The 19,234-nt window shown below is 46.4% G+C and overlaps 1 protein-coding gene across 1 annotated transcript; it reads right to left on the reverse strand.

Annotated features, from left to right (window-relative positions):
- Positions 1-11,791: 11,791 nt before the first annotated feature.
- Positions 11,792-16,426, reverse strand: LOC135249099 (transcription factor Sox-8-like). Its single transcript, XM_064324373.1, has 3 exons — positions 15,701-16,426; positions 14,624-14,871; positions 11,792-14,293 (listed from the first exon to the last, which is right to left on the reverse strand). Exons 1-3 carry the CDS (start codon positions 16,114-16,116, stop codon positions 13,554-13,556), a joined length of 1,404 nt encoding a protein of 467 aa, XP_064180443.1. The 5' UTR covers positions 16,117-16,426; the 3' UTR covers positions 11,792-13,553.
- Positions 16,427-19,234: the final 2,808 nt, after the last annotated feature.

The following is a 19,234-nucleotide window of genomic DNA, read 5'->3' on the forward strand; positions in this document are numbered from 1 at the left end:
CGGGCTGACATTAAAAGCCACCAGGACTGCAGTTTCAGACCCCTTGTCCTGCCCCTTCTTTCCCTGGAGAGTTTTGCCACTTTGACACTAGCGACTCTGCAGTTCATGGATCAATTAGAGCAGCTGATTACACAGTTAACTCAACTCACCCGGTGTCTTGGGTCTCGACTGGGTGCTGATTTTAAGGTGAAAACAAAAACCAGCAGACCCTGTAGCTCTCCAGGACCAGGGTTGGAGACCACTGCTTTGATGTGTACGCTTCCTTTCCACGTACAAGACATGATTTAACCAAAATTAAGTCTGTTACATTTGAAACATTTGATGCGTTTGACTTTGACTTTGGCTTGAATTCTGTGGTCAGGATCAGACCTGGCTGTGGCCCTATTCCATTAGAAATTTCTGATGCACTTGAACTTGAAGGGTTGGAGCGAGGACCTCGCCTGCCTGTGGGAACACTGCATTTGAAGCGCCTGACGCATTTGAACTTGCACTGGGAAACGGGGATCAGGATCTTCGTCTGGACATGAACAGAAAGGAGAGAAAGAGGTGGAGACGGCGGGGGGGGGGGGGTGATGGTGGGAACTGCAGCTACAGGAGGCGTGTTTGTTTTTTTGTTTTTTTTACTCGTACAGAAACCGCTTTAGCAAAATAAAAAATAACAGAGTAAGGGACCGTCTGTAATTTTTTCTGCCTAGTCTGTGTGTAAAAAATCCCAAGGGGTCCTCATACGTGGCCCTGAGGAGGCCTGTGTGCGCTTCATCTGTTCCAGTTTCTGCATTATGGAGTGTGAGTAATACAGTCCATTCCAAACTCATGCACTGCTGTGAAAAGGCATTTGCCCCCTTCCTGGTTTCCTCTATTATGGCGTATTTGTCACACTGAATGGTTTCAGATCTCTAGACAAAATACAATGTTAGACAACCTGAGTAAGCATGAAACATATTTTTTGAATTACTATTTCATAAACACATTCTAAAAAAAATATAATTTCATTTATTTAATTAAAAAGTTATCAAACACCCATATCACCCCCATGAAAAAGTAATTGCCCCCTTAAACTGAATAACTGGTTGCACAACCTTCAGCAGCGATAACGGCAACAAAACATTTCCTATGATCTTTCACGTCAATGTGAAGCAATTTTAGCCCACTCTTCTTTGCAGAACTGCTGTAATTCAGAAAAATTGGTAGGTTTTTGAGCATGAACTGCTCGTGCCAGGTCCTGCCACAGCATCTCTATTTGGTTCAAGTCAGGACTTTGACTAGACTACTCCAGAACTTAAATTTAGTTTCTTTTCAGTTTTTGTGTTTTAGATCATTGTCTTGCTGCATAACCCAATTACGCTTCAGCTTCAGCTCAGTGACAGATGACCGGACCTTCTCCTTAAGAATTTTTTGGTACAAAGCAGAATTCATGGTTCTGTCAATAATGACAAATTGTCCAGGTCCTGAGGCAGCAAAGTATCCCCACACTTTTTCACTTTAACATCTATAGTACATCATATACACGTACCCTCTATATCTCTCTCTCACACACACACACATCCACTAACACACACACACACAGCTGCTCTCACAGGCACTCTCTCTCTCTCTCTTACGTGCACACACACACACACACACACACACGCTCTCTCTCTCACACGCACACACACACACACACACAAGCTCTCTCTCTCACACACACACACAGACACACACACGCACACACACGACACACACACACACACACACACACACACACACACACACACACACACACACACACACACACACACACTCACAGACACGCACACACACACACACACACACACACACACACACACACACACACACACACACACACACACACACACACACACGCACGTGCGTGGTGCAGGGTGTGATGGTGGTACAGTGCTCTGGGAGCTGGGTCCTGCTCATTTGGGACAGTGCTCTCCATTGTACAGCCCAGCTGCAAAGAAAAGAGCAGGACCTCCACAGCAATCTCTCTCTCTCTTTCTTTCTCTCCTTCTCTCTCTTCTGCTTCTCCCCTTCCCCCCCGTCCCCCAGTATGGCTCAGAGCCATGCAGAACAGCCAGGCTGTACCAGGGGGTTTCTGTCACCCAACCCAATCTGTGGAAGCGAGGGGGTGGCACAGGGAGGTCAAAGGTCAGCCTCATTAGCATTGCTGGTGAGCGCTGGAAGGTCACGTGACAGGAAGCGCTCTGAAGAAAGAAAGACCTCAGATTTCTTCCCCCTGTTCGCATCGCACACTTAGCTGTCTGACAAAAAGGAGACCACTCGAGCTCCGGTAAGGGTGACATCACCGCACATGACATCACCACTGATGACATCACTTGCGCAGGTGTCGCCGAGTCCTTGCTCTGACCTCTTGACCTTTCGCTCCTGGAAAGAGGGAACGTGGGAAACGGGATGGATTTCCAAAATACAGCTGAGAAATGGGGTTCCCCTGCTGAGAGAGGGATTGACAGAGAGAGAGAGAGAGAGAGAAGGGCAAAGAGGAAGGGGGAGAGTCAGACAGACAAAAGACAGAGAAAGAGAGAGGGAGGGAGAGGTAGCAATAGAGAGAAAGAGGGAAATTGACAGAAAGCCAGAGAGAAATGAGAGAAAAGTAGAATAAGAAAAAGGAGGACAGGGAAAGAGAGCGTATGAGATAATTGTTTTTTGGTTTCCTTTTGTTTCTTTTCAAAGAAACCAACTTCCAGTCAAGCGCATAATTTTCTTCTTTTTTTTTTAAACCCCAGAACGCAGGACTCCAGTCGATAACTGTCAGGCCTCATCCTGTGCCGTTGTCTAATGAGGAAGCCATTTTGGGTTTGTGGGCACACTCGAACTCACACACATTTCTAAAATGCCTGTAAACACTGAAAGCAGGACGTCCCTCTCAGTCCACAGAGGCAGTTGCATTACTCAAGAACACGGCCGAACTTTAACAGGCAGTAATGTTCCATCAGTGGTAACCACGGTGACCTTCATAGGGCCGTGGTGAACCACAACCCAACTTGCAGGACCGAACCACGCCCCGCGCCAGATTACCCAGATACCAGCCAATCACAAGGCTTGAGCACACACAAAAACACACACACACGCACACAAACACTCACACACACACACACAAAAACACACACACGCACACAAAAACACACACACACGCACACACACACACACACACACACGCACACAAACACTCACACACACACGCACAAACACTCACACACACACACACACGCACAAACACTCACACACACACACACACGCACAAACACTCACACACACACACACACACACACACACACACACAAACTTACTTATACCCAAGCATGTACTGTACACAGACAAACGCACACATGGCCTCACATACCACTCATACGCACACGTTCACTCTTACGTATTCTCAGACTCACGCACACACTCACGCATGCAAACGCATACACAGACATGAGCAAGGGAGCATGAGAGAGAGAGAGAGAGGGAGGGGGGGTAAGATAGAGACAGAACTTGCTGGGCCGTTTTAGTCTCGTAATAATCGGCGTAAATGCGTTTAATTGCAGTTTCGTAAGAGGGTACACCAGCACTGAGCGGGATGCTGTTCTGGTGAACGTCGTCACAACAACGTGCCTGTGGTTGCCCTCGGTTACCAACACTGCCGTCTCACAGCCCCTCTGGGTTTTTATCTATTTTTAGTTATTTTTTTACAGTAATGAAAAAAAAAGAGATCCAAACCAGCAAAGTGAGTAACATCACTAAAGCACTAAATGTGAACTAAATATGCAAAACTAGGTAGAAAATACAAAACATGAATTCATATATAGAGGAACCCACAGACTGGGAGGGTAACTGTCCTTTAACTGAAACAGGAACTGGGGGGCTTATCCTGTTATGACACTGTGACCCCCTTCCCCCCTTCATGGTTTGGTATCTGTTTAAGGCTCTGTTCCAGTGTGTGGATGGGCCCCATGGTCTGGTATCTGTTAAGGCTCTGTTCCAGTGTGTAGATGGGCCCCATGGTCTGGTATCTGTTAAGGCTCTGTTCCAGTGTGTGGATGGGCCCCATGGTCTGGTATCTGTTAAGGCTCTGTTCCAGTGTGTAGATGGGCCCCATGGTCTGGTATCTGTTAAGGCTCTGTTCCAGTGTGCAAATGGGCCCCATGGTCTGGTATCTGTTAAGGCTCTGTTCCAGTGTGTGGATGGGCCCCATGGTCTGGTATCTGTTAAGGCTCTGTTCCAGTGTGTGGATGGGCCCCATGGTCTGGTATCTGTTAAGGCTCTGTTCCAGTGTGTAGATGGGCCCCATGGTCTGGTATCTGTTAAGGCTCTGTTCCAGTGTGTGGATGGGCCCCATGGTCTGGTATCTGTTAAGGCTCTGCTCCAATGTGTGGATGGGCCCCATGGTCTGGTATCTGTTAAGGCTCTGTTCCAGTGTGTGGATGGGCCCCATGGTCTGGTATCTGTTAAGGCTCTGTTCCAGTGTGTGGATGGGCCCCACGGTGTGGTATCTGTTAAGGCTCTGTTCCAGTGTGTGGATGGGCCCCACGGTGTGGTATCTGTTAAGGCTCTGTTCCAGTGTGTGGATGGGCCCCACGGTGTGGTATCTGTTAAGGCTCTGTTCCAGTGTGTGGATTCACCTTTTTGTAAAAGGTGCATTGTAAAAAATAAATTTTTTGTACACAGGGAGTCTGTGTGTATGTACTGTGTGTCTGTGCGTAAGCGCGTGTCACACTTCCCAGAAGCACCTGGGGGAAGAGGAGCCGAAGCCCGTGAGATAAATCCCGCTGACCGCGCCTCCCACGCGCTCCGCGTTCGGCGACAGCGCGGGCCTCGGCACTCTGACAGGACGCCGCAGAGCGCAGCCGCGCTGACGAGCCGTCTGGCGCACGGCCTCCCGACGGAACACTCCGAGGCTCCAGCCACAGATTCCATAAACCACCAGATACTCAACTCTGCGCGCTCAACATTGTCGGTCCTGTCGCCCAGCGACTGAAGCCAAAACATGCCATGTTTTGCAAAACTTAGAAATACTTGTGAAAGTTTGTGACTGAAGTGCCGTGCTATTGCATTGGATGCTCTGTGCCATAACATTTGAAAAGTCCTGTTTAGAACTCCTGTTTACCTCCTGTAGTCAACAAGCAGCTCAGCCAGCAAGGACCTCGGCGGCTGACTATCTGGTTAGAGTATAGAATCTGTGGCTGGAGCCTGGGACTGTGTTCCGTAAATGTGTCAGTGATTGGGGGTGGGTGGGGGGGGGGGGGGATTGCGGACCACAGGCTGTGAAGGACGTTTCCATGGTTACGGTGGCATGGCACAGTCATGCAGCCGATAAAATAAAAACGAACAGATGAGTGCTCTTGGGGAGCGGAGTTCCGTTGTGCCAAGAACGAGAGAGAGAGAAAGAGAGAGAGAGAGAGAGAGGGAGAACAAAGGGAAGACTGGCGAAGGACAGTAGACGTCTCTGGAGATAGTAGTGGTGGCGAAGCGGGCTCCGATGGGAGATTGTGGCAGTTGAGTCGACACGGGCATCCTGCGCGGCCTCACAAAACAAAGCGCTCATTCATGCGCATTGCGGGGATGTACTGGGGTGCATGGAGGTGCGTGGGGGTGTGTGGGGTGTGTGAGGGTGCATGGGGGTGCGTGGGGGTGTGTGGGGGTGCGTGGGGGTGTGTGGGGGTGCACAGGGGTGCATGGAGGTGCATGGGGGTGTGTGGGGGTGTGTGAGGGTGCATGGGGGTGCGTGGGGGTGTGTGGGGGTGCGTGGGGGTGCAAGGGGTGCATGGGGGTGCAAGGGGTGCACAGGGGTGCGTGGGGGTGCGCGGGGGTGCGCAGGGGTGCGCTGGAGATGTGAACACATCACATGGACTGTTTACTTCCTGTCCCTGGAGAAAAAACAGTTCCCCAAACCACCGTAAAGTAACTCAGGAACTCACACGCCGTCCTCTCTCCGTGGTTTCACCCGCGCTGACGCAAAGCGCAGTGAAACAGGCCACGTACAGCTCTCCTGTTGAAATTATAAATTCTGTCTTGTGATTTGGTGATTGGCCAAAAGTCTCTCTGCCCCCCCCCCCCCCCCTCTCGTAATCAAGTGCTTTTATGTCATGCAGATCTTGCATTCAATTTGTTTGTCATAAATAGGTACATATTGCCAAAGTATTCAGGGCACGGAAGGCGCATTTTTTGGAAGGGGGCCAAAATTCACAATGGATACTTCCATCTTGGCTCTAATCACACCTCCATCTTGGATCCTTCATCTCCAGGTTTCCATGTCAGTCTGTGTGGCCTGTTGCTCCCTTTGGCCTGCCAGTTGAAGGGGCCACTAAAGCGCAGAAACACAGCCAGGTTTTCCTCTTAATCTTCCCAGAACCCTCCACAGGAAATCACTAAATTAGGGCGTAACGGCAAAACGTGCCGCTGACAGTGTCTAATGCAGAACTTTGAGGCGGAGGTCATGGCACTTTAATCTGGGGACGGGGGTGGGGGTTGACGCTGACAGGACCGCTGTCCCAGCAGCAGCAGCGTCCCGCGGTCCGCTGGCGGGCGGTGGAGGTAAAGAGGTTGAGAGTATCGGCTGTCAAAATGGCGCACGCTGGCAAGTGGCTCTGCCGCTGTGGGACCGCTGTAATGCCGACGGGCAGTCCCCCGACAGGCCCACAGCTTGCACCCACAGAGCGAGCTTAGTTGCGCACTTGTCCTCAATACACCGTGCGCGCTCAATGCACCGTGCGCGCTCAATACACCGTGCACACTCAATATACCGTGCATGCTCAATGCACCGTGCACACTCAATACACCGTGCACGCTCAATACACCGTGCACACTCAATACACCGTGCACGCTCGATACACCGTGCACACTCCATACACTGTGCGCGCTCAATGCACCATGCACACTCCATACACCGTGCACGCTCAATACACCATGCACGCTCAATGCACCGTGCACACTCAATACACCGTGCGCGCTCAATGCACCGTGCACGCTCAATACACCGTGCGCGCTCAATACACCGTGCACGCTCCAAACACCGTGCACACTCAATACACCGTGCACGCTCCATACACCGTGCACACTCAATACACCGTGCACGCTCAATACACCATGCACGCTCAATACACCGTGCACACTCCATACACCGTGCACGCTCAATACACCGTGCACGCTCAATACACCATGCACGCTCCATACACCGTGCACGCTCAATACACCGTGCACGCTGTCCCTTACTCTCCAGTGTGAGCCAGAAGGAGTCTCACATCCCTTCCCTTACTGTCCAGTGTGAGCCAGGAGGAGTCTCACATCCCTTCCCTTACTGTCCAGTGTGAGCCAGAAGGAGTCTCACATCCCTTCCCTTACTGTCCAGTGTGAGCCATAAGGAGTCTCACATCCCTTCCCTTACTGTCCAGTGTGAGCCATAAGGAGTCTCACATCCCTTCCCTTACTGTCCAGTGTGAGCCAGAAGGAGTCTCACATCCCTTCCCTTACTGTCCAGTGTGAGCCAGAAGGAGTCTCACATCCCTTCCCTTACTGTCCAGTGTGAGCCAGAAGGAGTCTCACATCCCTTCCCTTACTGTCCAGTGTGAGCCAGAAGGAGTCTCACATCCCAGACCAGGCATCCTGTTCCACTTCGCAGCACAGCTCCTGGTCAGGAGCGTGAGCAGGAAGGTAATGAGCGCTTGGCTTTGTCTCTGAGTCGTGTGACGGGGCGGATTGGTTCGGTGGCTGACGGTTGATAAGGCTGGTTAAAGTTTATTGCTCAATCGCCATGGAAATCAGGCTGAAATTACTGCAAGGTTCCCAGTGCAAACACCCCGCCCCCATCTTCTGCTGTTAGTTTGTTTGGTTAGAGCGATCAGGATGATTATTATAAGATTATGATTGCATATAAATAGTATTGTAAAAACAGTTATTTTTGTAAGGTTATATTGTTATTATTATTATTGTTATTACTATTGTTGTTGTTGTTATCATTATTATTATTATTATTATTGTTGTTGTTGTTGTTTATTTTTACTCTTGTGTAGCTCAGTACCATACTGATCACAGTCCAGCCAATCAAAAGCCTCAGTAGAATTCCGTCTTTTCTGTTGGAACGTCTGCCCTTGCTGTTCCCCTCGGTACGTCAGGCACGTCTCAACGACTCGAGACGCTTACTCAGCACATTTGTAAGCGATGACGCAGTCCAGTGCTGGGACCGAAACGCTGTTGTTTTATGTTTTTTTTTTTTTTAACAAAGCGGGAACACGCTTTCGTTGAGACGCCGCAGTAGGTCAATTTGGCTGCTTTGAAACGGACGTTCCAAAGGTAGGATTTATAATATCTGGACAATTTTTTGCCAGTGAAAACAAAACCAGCGCTCAAAATTGCGCCTGATTTTGTTCTGTATGCTATGTTTTGTTTGTTATCGAGAATTCCTACTGGTACTGGATTGGAAAACAACAACACAACAGTCACAACAGTAGAAAAAATAAAAACTATCCATTTCCTGTCTGTTTTTTTATCATTTATTTTTTCACCTTTTTTCTACTTCACAGATTTATGTTGCATTGGTGGTGGCTGCTGTTAGTATGGTTATTATGTATTCGTTCTTCTACATTGCGTTTTACGGAGCACTGCGATATGGAACAGTAAAAATATAATAAATAAAAAAACTCCATGTGCATCTGATGGGCCATTCAATGGCCGCCTATTAATGACTTGTCAGTTATTTTGGCCTTCTATTGTCTGTCCAATTAATTCTTTTCTCTGCTCCGGATAAAGCGGTACAAAGGAGCTCTTCCACAAAATAATGAATAATTAAAATTCAGCAGCTCTCTCTCTTTCCCCTCTATCTCTCTCTCTCTCTTACTCTCCCCCCTCTCTGTCTCTCTCTATCTTACTCTCCCCCTCTCTGTCCCTCTCTTGCTCTCTCTATCTCTCTTTCCCTCTCCATCTCTCTGTCTCTCCCTCTCTATTTTGCACTCTCTCTTGTTCTGTCCCCCCTCTCTGTCTCTCTCACTCCCTTCTCTCTCTCTGTCCCTCTCTTGCTCTCTCTCTCGCTCTCTCTCCCTCTCCATCTCTCTGTCTCCCACTCTCTCTCTCTCTTGCGCTCTCTCTCTCTCTCTCTCCCCAGCTGGCTGGGAATGGCTTCTTGGCACACGTGCCCCCTGTCCGGTTTAAAATTCTACACCATGGACCACGAAGCCGCCCAGCTGGACTCCTCTTCAGACCTATGGTGTAACCACGTGCTAGACCCTAACCACCCCCTCCCCCCTCCCCTCACCTTAGAGCCGGGCTCACATCCTCCAGAATGCTGTGGGTTCACATCCCACTCTCCGGGCTCACATCCTCCAGAATGCTGTGGGTTCACATCCCAGGCGGAACGGCGGCCCTGGCTGCTCAGCCGTTGAGGTCGGAGCTCGGAGACGGAGCTGTGGTAAAGGGCTGTTAAAAACGCAGGAGACGCCGAAGCAGGAGAGCTGTGCGCAGGAGACAGCGAGCGCAGGAGACGCCGAAGCAGGAGAGCTGTGCGTTAGCTCCCGGCTCGCCCAGGAACCGAGCGAGGTCGACTGCGTCCGTCAAACTAAAATGCTTCGCCGGCGTCCCGGTCTCCGACTCGTCCCGCAGATCACACGGCGTCCCGGTCTCCTGGAACAATCTACGGAGATACACTTCTGTTTCTCTGAGGGGTGGAACAGGAGAAATAATCTTCGCGAGGCCAAAGCGTTCATTTAAGCTTAACAAACTTTTAAGTCACGGTGAAGGTATTCCAGTCAGTAATCATGCTGAAGGTACTGTAGGCACTGATCTGTCATTGCCCCTGTTACCTGGTGAGGTTGCTCCGAGTTCTCTCTTTCAGCATCATCCCTCAGCCCATAAATCAAGCTGACTTCTACAGCCACCGGGAATAGTTTCCAGGGAAACCATTTGTAAGGAAACCATGATAATAATGTTCCTCAGTTCCAAGAACCTATTAATTGTTCCCAGATTTTACAAAGCAACAACAATAACAACAACAAAAACCTTTGGACTTGTTGGCTACAAACGACAGAGTTTGAATCTGACTTTCTGTGTGGAGTTTGCATGTTCTCCTCGTGTCCATGTGGGTTTCCTCCGGGTACTCCAGTTTCCTCCTGCAGTACAAAGACATGCAGGTAGGCTAAATGGAGACTCTAAATTGCCCATAGGTGTGAGTGTATGTGAGTGAATGTTGTGAGTGCCCTGCGATAGAATGGAAACCTGTCCAGGCTTTATTCCTGCCTCTCACCCAATGCATGCTGGGATAGGCTCCAGCCCCCCGCAACCCTCTCCAGGAATAAGCAGGTTAAATAATGGATGGATGGATGGATGGATGGATGAATGGATGCATACACACTTAATGTTTCATACAAAACCAATCCTGAGTATAGGCATGATATACCTTCTATGAAGATTCTGAACTAACATATAGAAATGGCACTTGGGCACTACAAACCTTCTAGGAATGTTGTGAGAACCAAAAATCGCTAGTTGTCCATTCTTTATTGACACTCGGGTGCCCAGCGAAAAGATCTTACATTGGGCCCATGCACCACCCCAGGCCGCCCCATCCCAGTTCAATTACTGTACAATTATTTGAGGACCCCTGTCAGTCAACGGTGCCCCTGTTCTTTCTTACTACCGTTTGCTAATATTTATAGGGTTGAGGGGAGATTCCCAATTATGACCACAACAGCACGTTCTGCTTAACTTTGAAACAAAGTTAAGAGAGTTTAACGTTGTTCCCCGATCGTACGCGATGTTTTCATAAATTCTCAACGACCACCAAACACAGGACAGCGTATTATACGAGAAGAAAAACGTGTCATTTACAATATAGTATAGCCACAACGTCCCACTTTAGTCCAACTCCTCAGTGAGCGATAAAAGAATTAACAACATCAAAATGCATTTTTGAAATTATTATTTTATTGTATTATTTATTACTGTTATTTTTCTAGATGATACACCCTTAAATATATGCTTTTTTTTAGTTTTCCACAAAGTAAAATACTCAGGGTTAAATCAACTGTTATCAACACAGTAGATATGGCCCATCTTGGACTCATGCACTTTGTTAGAGTTCAATTAACACTGGGCATTTTACTGCGTGCCATCACAAATGCATGCATTCGCTGTGTCGCGTAAATGTTGTCATGGATGTCAACACAAATATCATGAAACATCTATTAAACATATGTTGAAAGCATAAGCAATGAAATAAATTTAATCGGTCGCCGAAGTAGTAGAACGAATTTCAGCGTTAACAATATGTTAAACGAATTACGAACGAGAGAGGGAGAAAAAGAGAGAGAGAGAGAGAGAGAGGGGGAGAGTTCCAGGAATCAGCTTCCCTTCCTGAAATCTTACACAGCTGTCTTTAGTTGGCTTACAAGTGAGACAAAAAGGAATATAATGATGCAGCTGTTTTTGCGGCAAATCCACGAGAGGAAATATAAAAATTGTGCGCCCTGAACTTGCAGAGCACTTAAGGCACATGTGATTTTAACGAGCCGAATTCAGCCAATTCTGGCGCTGCCCTTGTAAATAAAAATGAATAAATGTTAATGTTGTCTATTGTGAAATAACGGCAATATTTTAAAGCTGATTAGGATATTTTAACTGTCAAAATAACACTCCCTGATTATAGTTTCCTGTTCAGTGGCCTATTCACAGCCAAGTTCGCATATGCAACTGTTCCCTTGGGTCACTGCCTGAAAGTGACTACGTAATCCCACTTTCTCTTACATTAAATAGTCTATGAGCTGCAAAAACCCAGAATAATAATTTAAAAAAACTCTCATTTGGTATAAAAGGCTTTTTTATTTTTCATGTGCAAGAATATTGTGAGAGAATGTTCTAGTTAACACAGAATATATTTTAACAGTTGATTTATTTCCAAATGCACTGTAAAGAAGGAAAGGTTAAGAAGAAAACACTGTTCTCGCGTGGTCACAACGTCACAATCGGCCATCGGATATGATATTCCGAATCCGTAGGATGGTGGACGTCACACCGTGATCACCTAAGCGTCTTAACGAATTTCACCCAATGTAACGCAGCAAAACAATACCATAGATGTATTTATTTTTCTTTGTTAGAGGAAAAGCGCAGAACTCTGTACGTGCGAATTAAATTATTCTGAAGAAGAAATTCAACCGAGAAGCGCGGTTAGAAAAGGGAGCAATTTAAGGCACAGGTAGGCTATCGTTAGGAGTACGTGTTAAATTATTAAATGTCCAAGCACAAAACAGATCCAGTAGAGACATCAAGTATGCACACACGTAGACACGCACATATAAACGTGTTAGTCAATACAAATTTGAGGGGTTGTTTGGTTTTTTCTGTCCCAAAATTTACAACCCTTTTTATATTATTTCGTATATGCGTGAACCACGGTCAGTAGTGAGCTAAATCTCTGTCCCGGGTTACTGCGGCCCGCTTTTCTGTCTCCGTTTCCACACACAAAAAAAAAAAAAAATGCAGTCCAGCCGCGGCGAAACTCCGGGGCTTTAAAAAACGTAAATTACCGAGGCGCGGTATTCCGCCTCATTCAGCGCGAGGCACAAGCCCAGCTGGCCAGTCGCTCACAGAGCGCAGTGTATCGTTTTACCGCCATTTCCTTAACCCTTATGTCGTGACTAATCCATGGTGGGCAGTCGGCGTCTAAGGCACCTGTTGCATCACATTGCATAGCATATCATTATTGAGTCGCTCAGTATTTGTGAAAACAATTTCTAGTTTGCTTATCAATCGGGAAAGGAGATATGTAGCCTACTGGTTTATGGTTTTTTTTAAAGAAAGGTGGTTGTGGCAGACCGCATTGGCGGAATTATTTTTAAAATAGATTACATTTTCAAAAACAAAACGCGTATAACATAATGCAAGTAATGCAAAAAGAACAACAACGCAGTTAACACAAGTACACTTTTACAGCCCCAAATAAAACAACAACATTAATATTTAAAACATAGGCTGAATATGGGCTTGGATGATGATCCATGATCGTGTGCCCGAAGGAGATTCTAAAAGTGAAAAATAATAACAATTCAAATGTAAAATCACAAAACTGGTCCCAGGTCTCTCTTGTATACCTCCGCCCAGCCTATGTCCATGGTATGTTCACGCGCAGAATTATTTCCAACATCACACGTTATTATATCATACAAGGCAAGCGCGCTCACAACGACGCAGTGTAGGCTACAACACATGCGCACTTCTACGTGGCCGCACTTATGCACGTGGACATTGTGCAGTCCTCACAGAGGGGATGCGTGTAGGCACGAGAATGTCGGTTTCTTCATTTATAATAATTGTCCAAGAGTTCAAAAAAAACACGAGAAATATAGCTTTAAAGTCAGCAGGCACTTCGTTTTTCCTTCCTCTCCGTCTTCAACAGACAACTTGGTGCGCTTCCGCCAAATTCTGTTCCTCAATTAGTGCAGAAATCTAAGGAGGGCAAGACCTTAAAGGCTCCGTAAGACTTTGTGAGTGGGAACATTACACTTCCGTAGTTCCTTGCGTAAATCCGAATGAAACGTCCGCACAGTCCGCAGGTGTGTAAATCAAGGCCTTGTCAGAGTGGTGTATACCGGCTGGTCCCAGGATGCAGTGGGGCTGTGGGAAGGAGGGATGGATAGGCTGTTTATGATGGGGGTCGCGTACGCCCTGCGCGAAGAATGAAAGTACGGGTACTGGTAAATCCCAGAGGCGTACCCGGAGTACGGACTGTAGAAACCGGAGCTCTGGAGGTCCGTATAGTCGCACTGGGAACCGGAGAACGAAGCGGCGGAGGAAGACACGCAGGCCTGGGCGCCATAGGAGCCGTAGTCGGGGTGAGAGGGGGAACCACCGTGGGAGTTGTCCGTGTAGTGGGTGGGACTCAGCTGTTCGGTTTTGATGTGCGGTCTTTGCTGGCCCGTCTCGCTCGCGCCGGATGAGGAGGAGGAGGACGCCGCGCTCTTGTGACTCCAGGCCGCGCCGTTAGCTCCCGCGTGGCTGTACGCAGAGCCGTAGGAGGCGCCGTTCGCTGAACTTTGTCCGCGACTGTGGTCCGTGGGCAGGGAAGCAGTGGCGGCCGCGTGGCCGCCGAGAGGCAAGTACTGGTCGAACTCGTGCACGTCGAAGGTTTCCATGTTGCTGATGACGTCGGTGCTGAGCTCGGAGATGTCCACGTTGCTGAAGTCGATGTTCTGTCTGCCACTGTCCAGGAGTCGCCTGCCCTCGTGCTTCGGATCTTGCTTTCCTCCGTGGTGCAGATCGGTTTTCGGGGTAGTGGGAGGGGTTGGGGGTCCGTGAGGTTGCCCTAGAGAAGTACATAAATACCTCATAATTTCAGATCATTACCGCGCGTCATCTGCGCGTCAAAGAAAACGATGGTGCCAGCACCGGCTCTCGCGCGTAAAAAAGATGGGTAAATGCACTCACATTTTCGGAAAAAAACGATTCGAAAATGCGGCTGGTAATTTATTTAGAAACAACATGCATGAAATATGAATTTGCGATTCAAAACTAATTTGTAATTAAATTTTCCGTTCGGCTACCCATGACTATAACGCAATATCCGACTTGTCTTCTAGTCAGGCGAATCCATGGTGCGGTATTACGTATTCAGGCTGGATTGTAGTGTGCTCACCTGCGTGTTCCGGGTGGTGGTGTCCGTCTGCCATGCCTGCCAGGCTGATCATGCCCGGCTCTGCTTTGTACATTTGCCCCGAAGGATGATGGCTCAACTCCGCCCCGGAGTCCGAGTCGCTTTGCCCGTTCTTCACGTTCTTCCGCCGCCGGGGCTGGTACTTATAATCGGGGTGGTCTCTCTTGTGTTGGACCCTCAGCCTCTCCGCTTCGTCCACGAACGGCCTCTTCTCGCTTTCCGACAGCAAGCTGTGAAAATGGCAACATCATTATGATGCAAATACGTTTTCGCAGCGAAACGACACGATAACACACGTACAAAATGCCCCAGTTTGAATATCTGCCTACATGCTGTACTCTAACATTACATTTAGAATACCATATTTGCATTTTGATAATGCTATTTTAATTTGTATGCACGTATTTGTTTACGCTCATTCTTAGTATTCAGTGAAGAAATTTAATATTGAAGTTTATGCATTATCAAAAATGATGTGTTAATACCAACACACTTTTTGTACTACTACTTTTGTGTTACTTCCTGCATATTTTGTGTCAAAGTTACTACTTTACTACGGATTACAACGCATCGGTTTTGAGAGTATGCGTGAAGCATATCACAGTAAAATATTCAGTTAATTCAATTTTGACAGAGTACATATGAGTCCAGTAGGGATCATACGTACTCGGTTAACAGTTAATTTAACTGAATATTTTACTGTGTATGATATAGCCTAATATATCAAGGAGGCAACTTAAACTATCACCTTTAATTTGACCCATATGCGTAAATTTCGGAGCAGTCATCTAAAATTGCCAGGCCGTTAAGACTAAGAGATAATCATGCAGATTTCTGAAACAGATTTACACGTACTATATAGATATCATGTGAGAATTGCCATTTGGTGAGTCATCCCTAAAATTTTGGGAATAATATTCTGATGCAAAGGAAGCGATTTCTAGTTCTAATACGGAGATATTTTACTACGGCATCAATATTTTTTCTCCTTATTCTCGTATTAAAAGTTCGAAGGTAGTGATGTAAGCGCTCTATGGAATAATCTTCACGGTGAATTACCGCCACAGCTTCCCGAGCGTCTTGCTGAGCTCGGCGTTGTGAAGATGCGGGTACTGGTCCGCCAGCTTCCTGCGCGCGGCTTGCGCCCACACCATGAAGGCGTTCATGGGTCGCTTCACGTGCGGCTTGCTTTTCATCGACCCGTTTCCCCGCACTGGCATCGGGACCAGCGACCAGTCGTATCCCTCCAGGACCTGCGACACGGCGTCGCGGATGCAGGAAGGGAAGCGGTCGTCCGCCGCGCGCTCCAGCTTCGTGCCCATCTCGGAGTGCAGCTGGCACCCGTGACCGTGGCCGTCGGACCCCGCCGGGGACGAGGGTGAGTCGGAATCCGAGTCGTCCTGCGACATTGAGCTCGAGGTTCCCGTTGGACTGCAGGGGTTCCCGCTAAGGCACTTGCCCTGCTTCTCGCTCATTTCAAGAAAACCTATGAGAGAAGTTGTTACTTAAAAGACTGTGGTCGGTCGACAGTGTTATCACGGATGGAAATTCTTCTGTAAAAAAAAAACAAACTAACTAACAAAAAAAAACGCGCACAACAGTTCTTTCTTTACGCACGGCAAAAACCAGGTCGTATGGAGGAATGTTTCACAATAAAACAAAAGTAATTTACTGGTGGTTTCCTTTTTTATGTTTTAGTCCTTCCTTTCCTGGTGGCCAGTCGGAGAGGCTGAGGTCTGTGAGTTTTGTGCGTGCGGCGCTGTGGTCCAGCGGCTGTGCGCGGAAGGAACATTTGGTAGAGATGCCTGCCCTCGCTCCACCTTCCAGCGTCTGATTGGCCAGGCCACGTCACAATGTGCTTTGTAGGATTGGAGACATTTGCGGTAGGCTGGCGGTCTGAAGTACTTCTCAGGATTAATGAGTCCCCTGAAATTCATGTGGCATTAAATTTGATGTGAATGATTCCATGTCTTGTCACAAAATAACTCGGACACTGGTGCAGATTTCGCTACAACAATTTTAATGCAATGCAGTGGCAACTCAGAATACATTTTTTTCTCAGCCGTATAATCTAAAATAGAGACACAAAGTTCGATTCTCGCGGACTCATGCTTCTTTTAGTGTGTGTGTGTGTGCGTATGTGTATGTAAGAAAGAGAGAGAGACAGAGAGAGAGATTACCCATTTTATGCACGAAAATGGTTCTTCTTTAGACCCATTCCCTGATTTAAAAAAAGTAGGCATATTAAATGCGCTAGTTTTTAATTGTCTCTGATATGATTGAGTATATTAAATATTAATAAAAAATTATATATTACGCATTTTTACGAGAATAGACCCATCGGCACCCCTATATTGTGGCTGATGTTCTCCTTAATTTTAAAATGTGTTTAGTACCATGCAAAACATTTTACAAATACAAGTTGAAAAATACACTGACTTTATAGCCTACCAAATAATTACCAGTCCCTTCAAGATTAATGAAAATATTTCGAAAATACATTTATAATTTATAAAATTACATTTAGTAGAAAATCAACTAACAAATAGCGACATAAACAGGACTAAATGAGCGGAAGTAACTGAATTGGTTCCATTCGTTTTCATGGAATACGCCTGAGTGGAGAGATCCCGTTTTGACAGTAATAAACCAAGTGCTTTGCCATTCAAATAACTGGGACGAATACACAAATTTGCCGCGCTGTTTAGTTGACTAGAAACAGACAGGTCTCTGCCATTTCCCTCTCGTTAAGCAAAGAGATGCCACCTTTAAATTTGCACAGAAGAAACCTAACTTCCGGCAGTGTTTTGCTTCTGCAATCAAAGGGCCTACATTCACGATTAAAATGGTTCTAAAAGTTGTCCGCATTCGGCGAAGTGCCTACGTAGGATCTGTCACAAAGCCATGGAACGATTCTTCATGGTTCCAAAAAGGGTTCTTGGTGTTCTAAATTCCAAACTGACATAAGAACTATCGATTCTTCACACGACCGCCTTACGAGGCGTGCACTGTTTGAGCGAGTTCTACAGCTTTTGTGACATCATAGAGGGATGGGTGCTTACATCTGTAACCTTTTTAAGCTGGCAACAGGATCCCCTTTCCCCTGCTTTATTTATCTGTATCTTCAAATTTGAATATGGACTTACAGCATGTTTATTTCACATATGATTTACATGTGAATTTATGCGACTTTTAAAATTCATAATTCAGAAGATGTTGTATTAGCCTATGCCTATGTAAAGCAGGAAACAATGCCATCACAAACGGCCTTTTCACTCGAAAGTAATTAAATCGTATTATACACGAATTCCTTGCATATCGTATGCGATTTTCAGTGACGGTAGTCTACTATTAGCCTACTAATGTGACTTCGCTTTATCAGCGGCTGAGGGAATTCCTGGGGTGACAGGTGTTAATGACGTAATCGGGGTAGTAAATGCTTTTCTACGTGCAAGCCATGTCAAAAAAACAACAACAAAAACAAACAAACAAACAAACAAAAAAATTAAATAAATAAACGTGCACGTCACACCGTCTTTTCTCAGGCTACCGTGGACAATGCAATATGATCATAAGGTCGATTTTCTTCTTCTTTACAGAAATATGCGGGCGCGTATCATTTGCATTTTAAAGGTATTCACACAAGACATTTACATGCATGCAAAATAAGAGTGGAACTATGAGGTCTATTTTCAGCAGTCCGCGTAGCATTTGAATAAATTAATTTTAGAATATTTTTACTGTGTTTGATTAAGAATTAGGCTATGCACCAATGTGAATTTTAAATCGGCAGTTCAGTTTGCCACAGCACGCGGATCTCCAAAGGCAAATGCAATACAGGAAAAGCGCTGTTATGTTTTTACACGTTGTGGAATCTCAAATTGCGACGGGATTCACCACAAGAATAGCCCATTCTTACGACGTTCTGCCGTGACCATGCTTTTCGGACACCATTTAGCATATATTATCTGTCCACAGATTATTTTTCATCCAAAAAATCCCCCAAAATGACATAACCCGATTCCTGATGTTTTTATTTTAAAAAAATCTGATTTCTAGCTAAAACAGTGCCGTAGTAAATCAACTTAATGAGGGTTACGCGCTGCCGTACCGTCAAGAAATGTGAAGTAGCCCTAAACGAGACCGATTTTAAAGCGTCAAAAATTCAAAACATTTTGGAATCCATCTAAGCTAGTTAACGGGCGATAGATATTATTACTATCAAAAATCCCTCAATTAATGAGCGTTATTGTTTCTCGTTTAACCTTCTTTTTCGTGTGTCCATTTCATAAGCTACGATATTTTCTTATTCCAGCTTGCATTACACTGCGATGTAGCATCGCAAATATCTTCAGAACGCTTTAAAAGAGTTTGCCAGTTTCATCGTAGCCAATAATCAAGCAATAATCCGTATGAGAATTAAAACAAGCAAGATTACTACACAGGCTACTAGGTAAAACGGGCGCGACATTTCATTTGAACACACTATATAGGGCAGGACTTTCTGTATCTTCAGTTCTTTGCGGCATAAAAAGTATTTCTCACTGGGGAATTCGAAAAAATGCGCTGTCTGGTGTGGCAGGACGAAGAACC

The sequence above is a fragment of the Anguilla rostrata genome, chromosome 2, assembly GCF_018555375.3.
Source record: "Anguilla rostrata isolate EN2019 chromosome 2, ASM1855537v3, whole genome shotgun sequence".
NCBI classification, from domain to species: Eukaryota; Metazoa; Chordata; class Actinopteri; order Anguilliformes; family Anguillidae; genus Anguilla; species Anguilla rostrata.

Coding starts and splice junctions, on each gene's coding strand:
- LOC135249099 (XM_064324373.1), bottom strand. CDS start 16,116: ATGAGCGAGAAGCAGGGCAAGTGCCTTAGCGGGAACCCCTGCAGTCCA. Junction 14,872..15,700: donor ACGCTCGGGAAGCTGTGGCG/GTAATTCACCGT, acceptor CCATTTTCACAG/CTTGCTGTCGGAAAGCGAGA. Junction 14,294..14,623: donor CCACCACCCGGAACACGCAG/GTGAGCACACTA, acceptor GTACTTCTCTAG/GGCAACCTCACGGACCCCCA.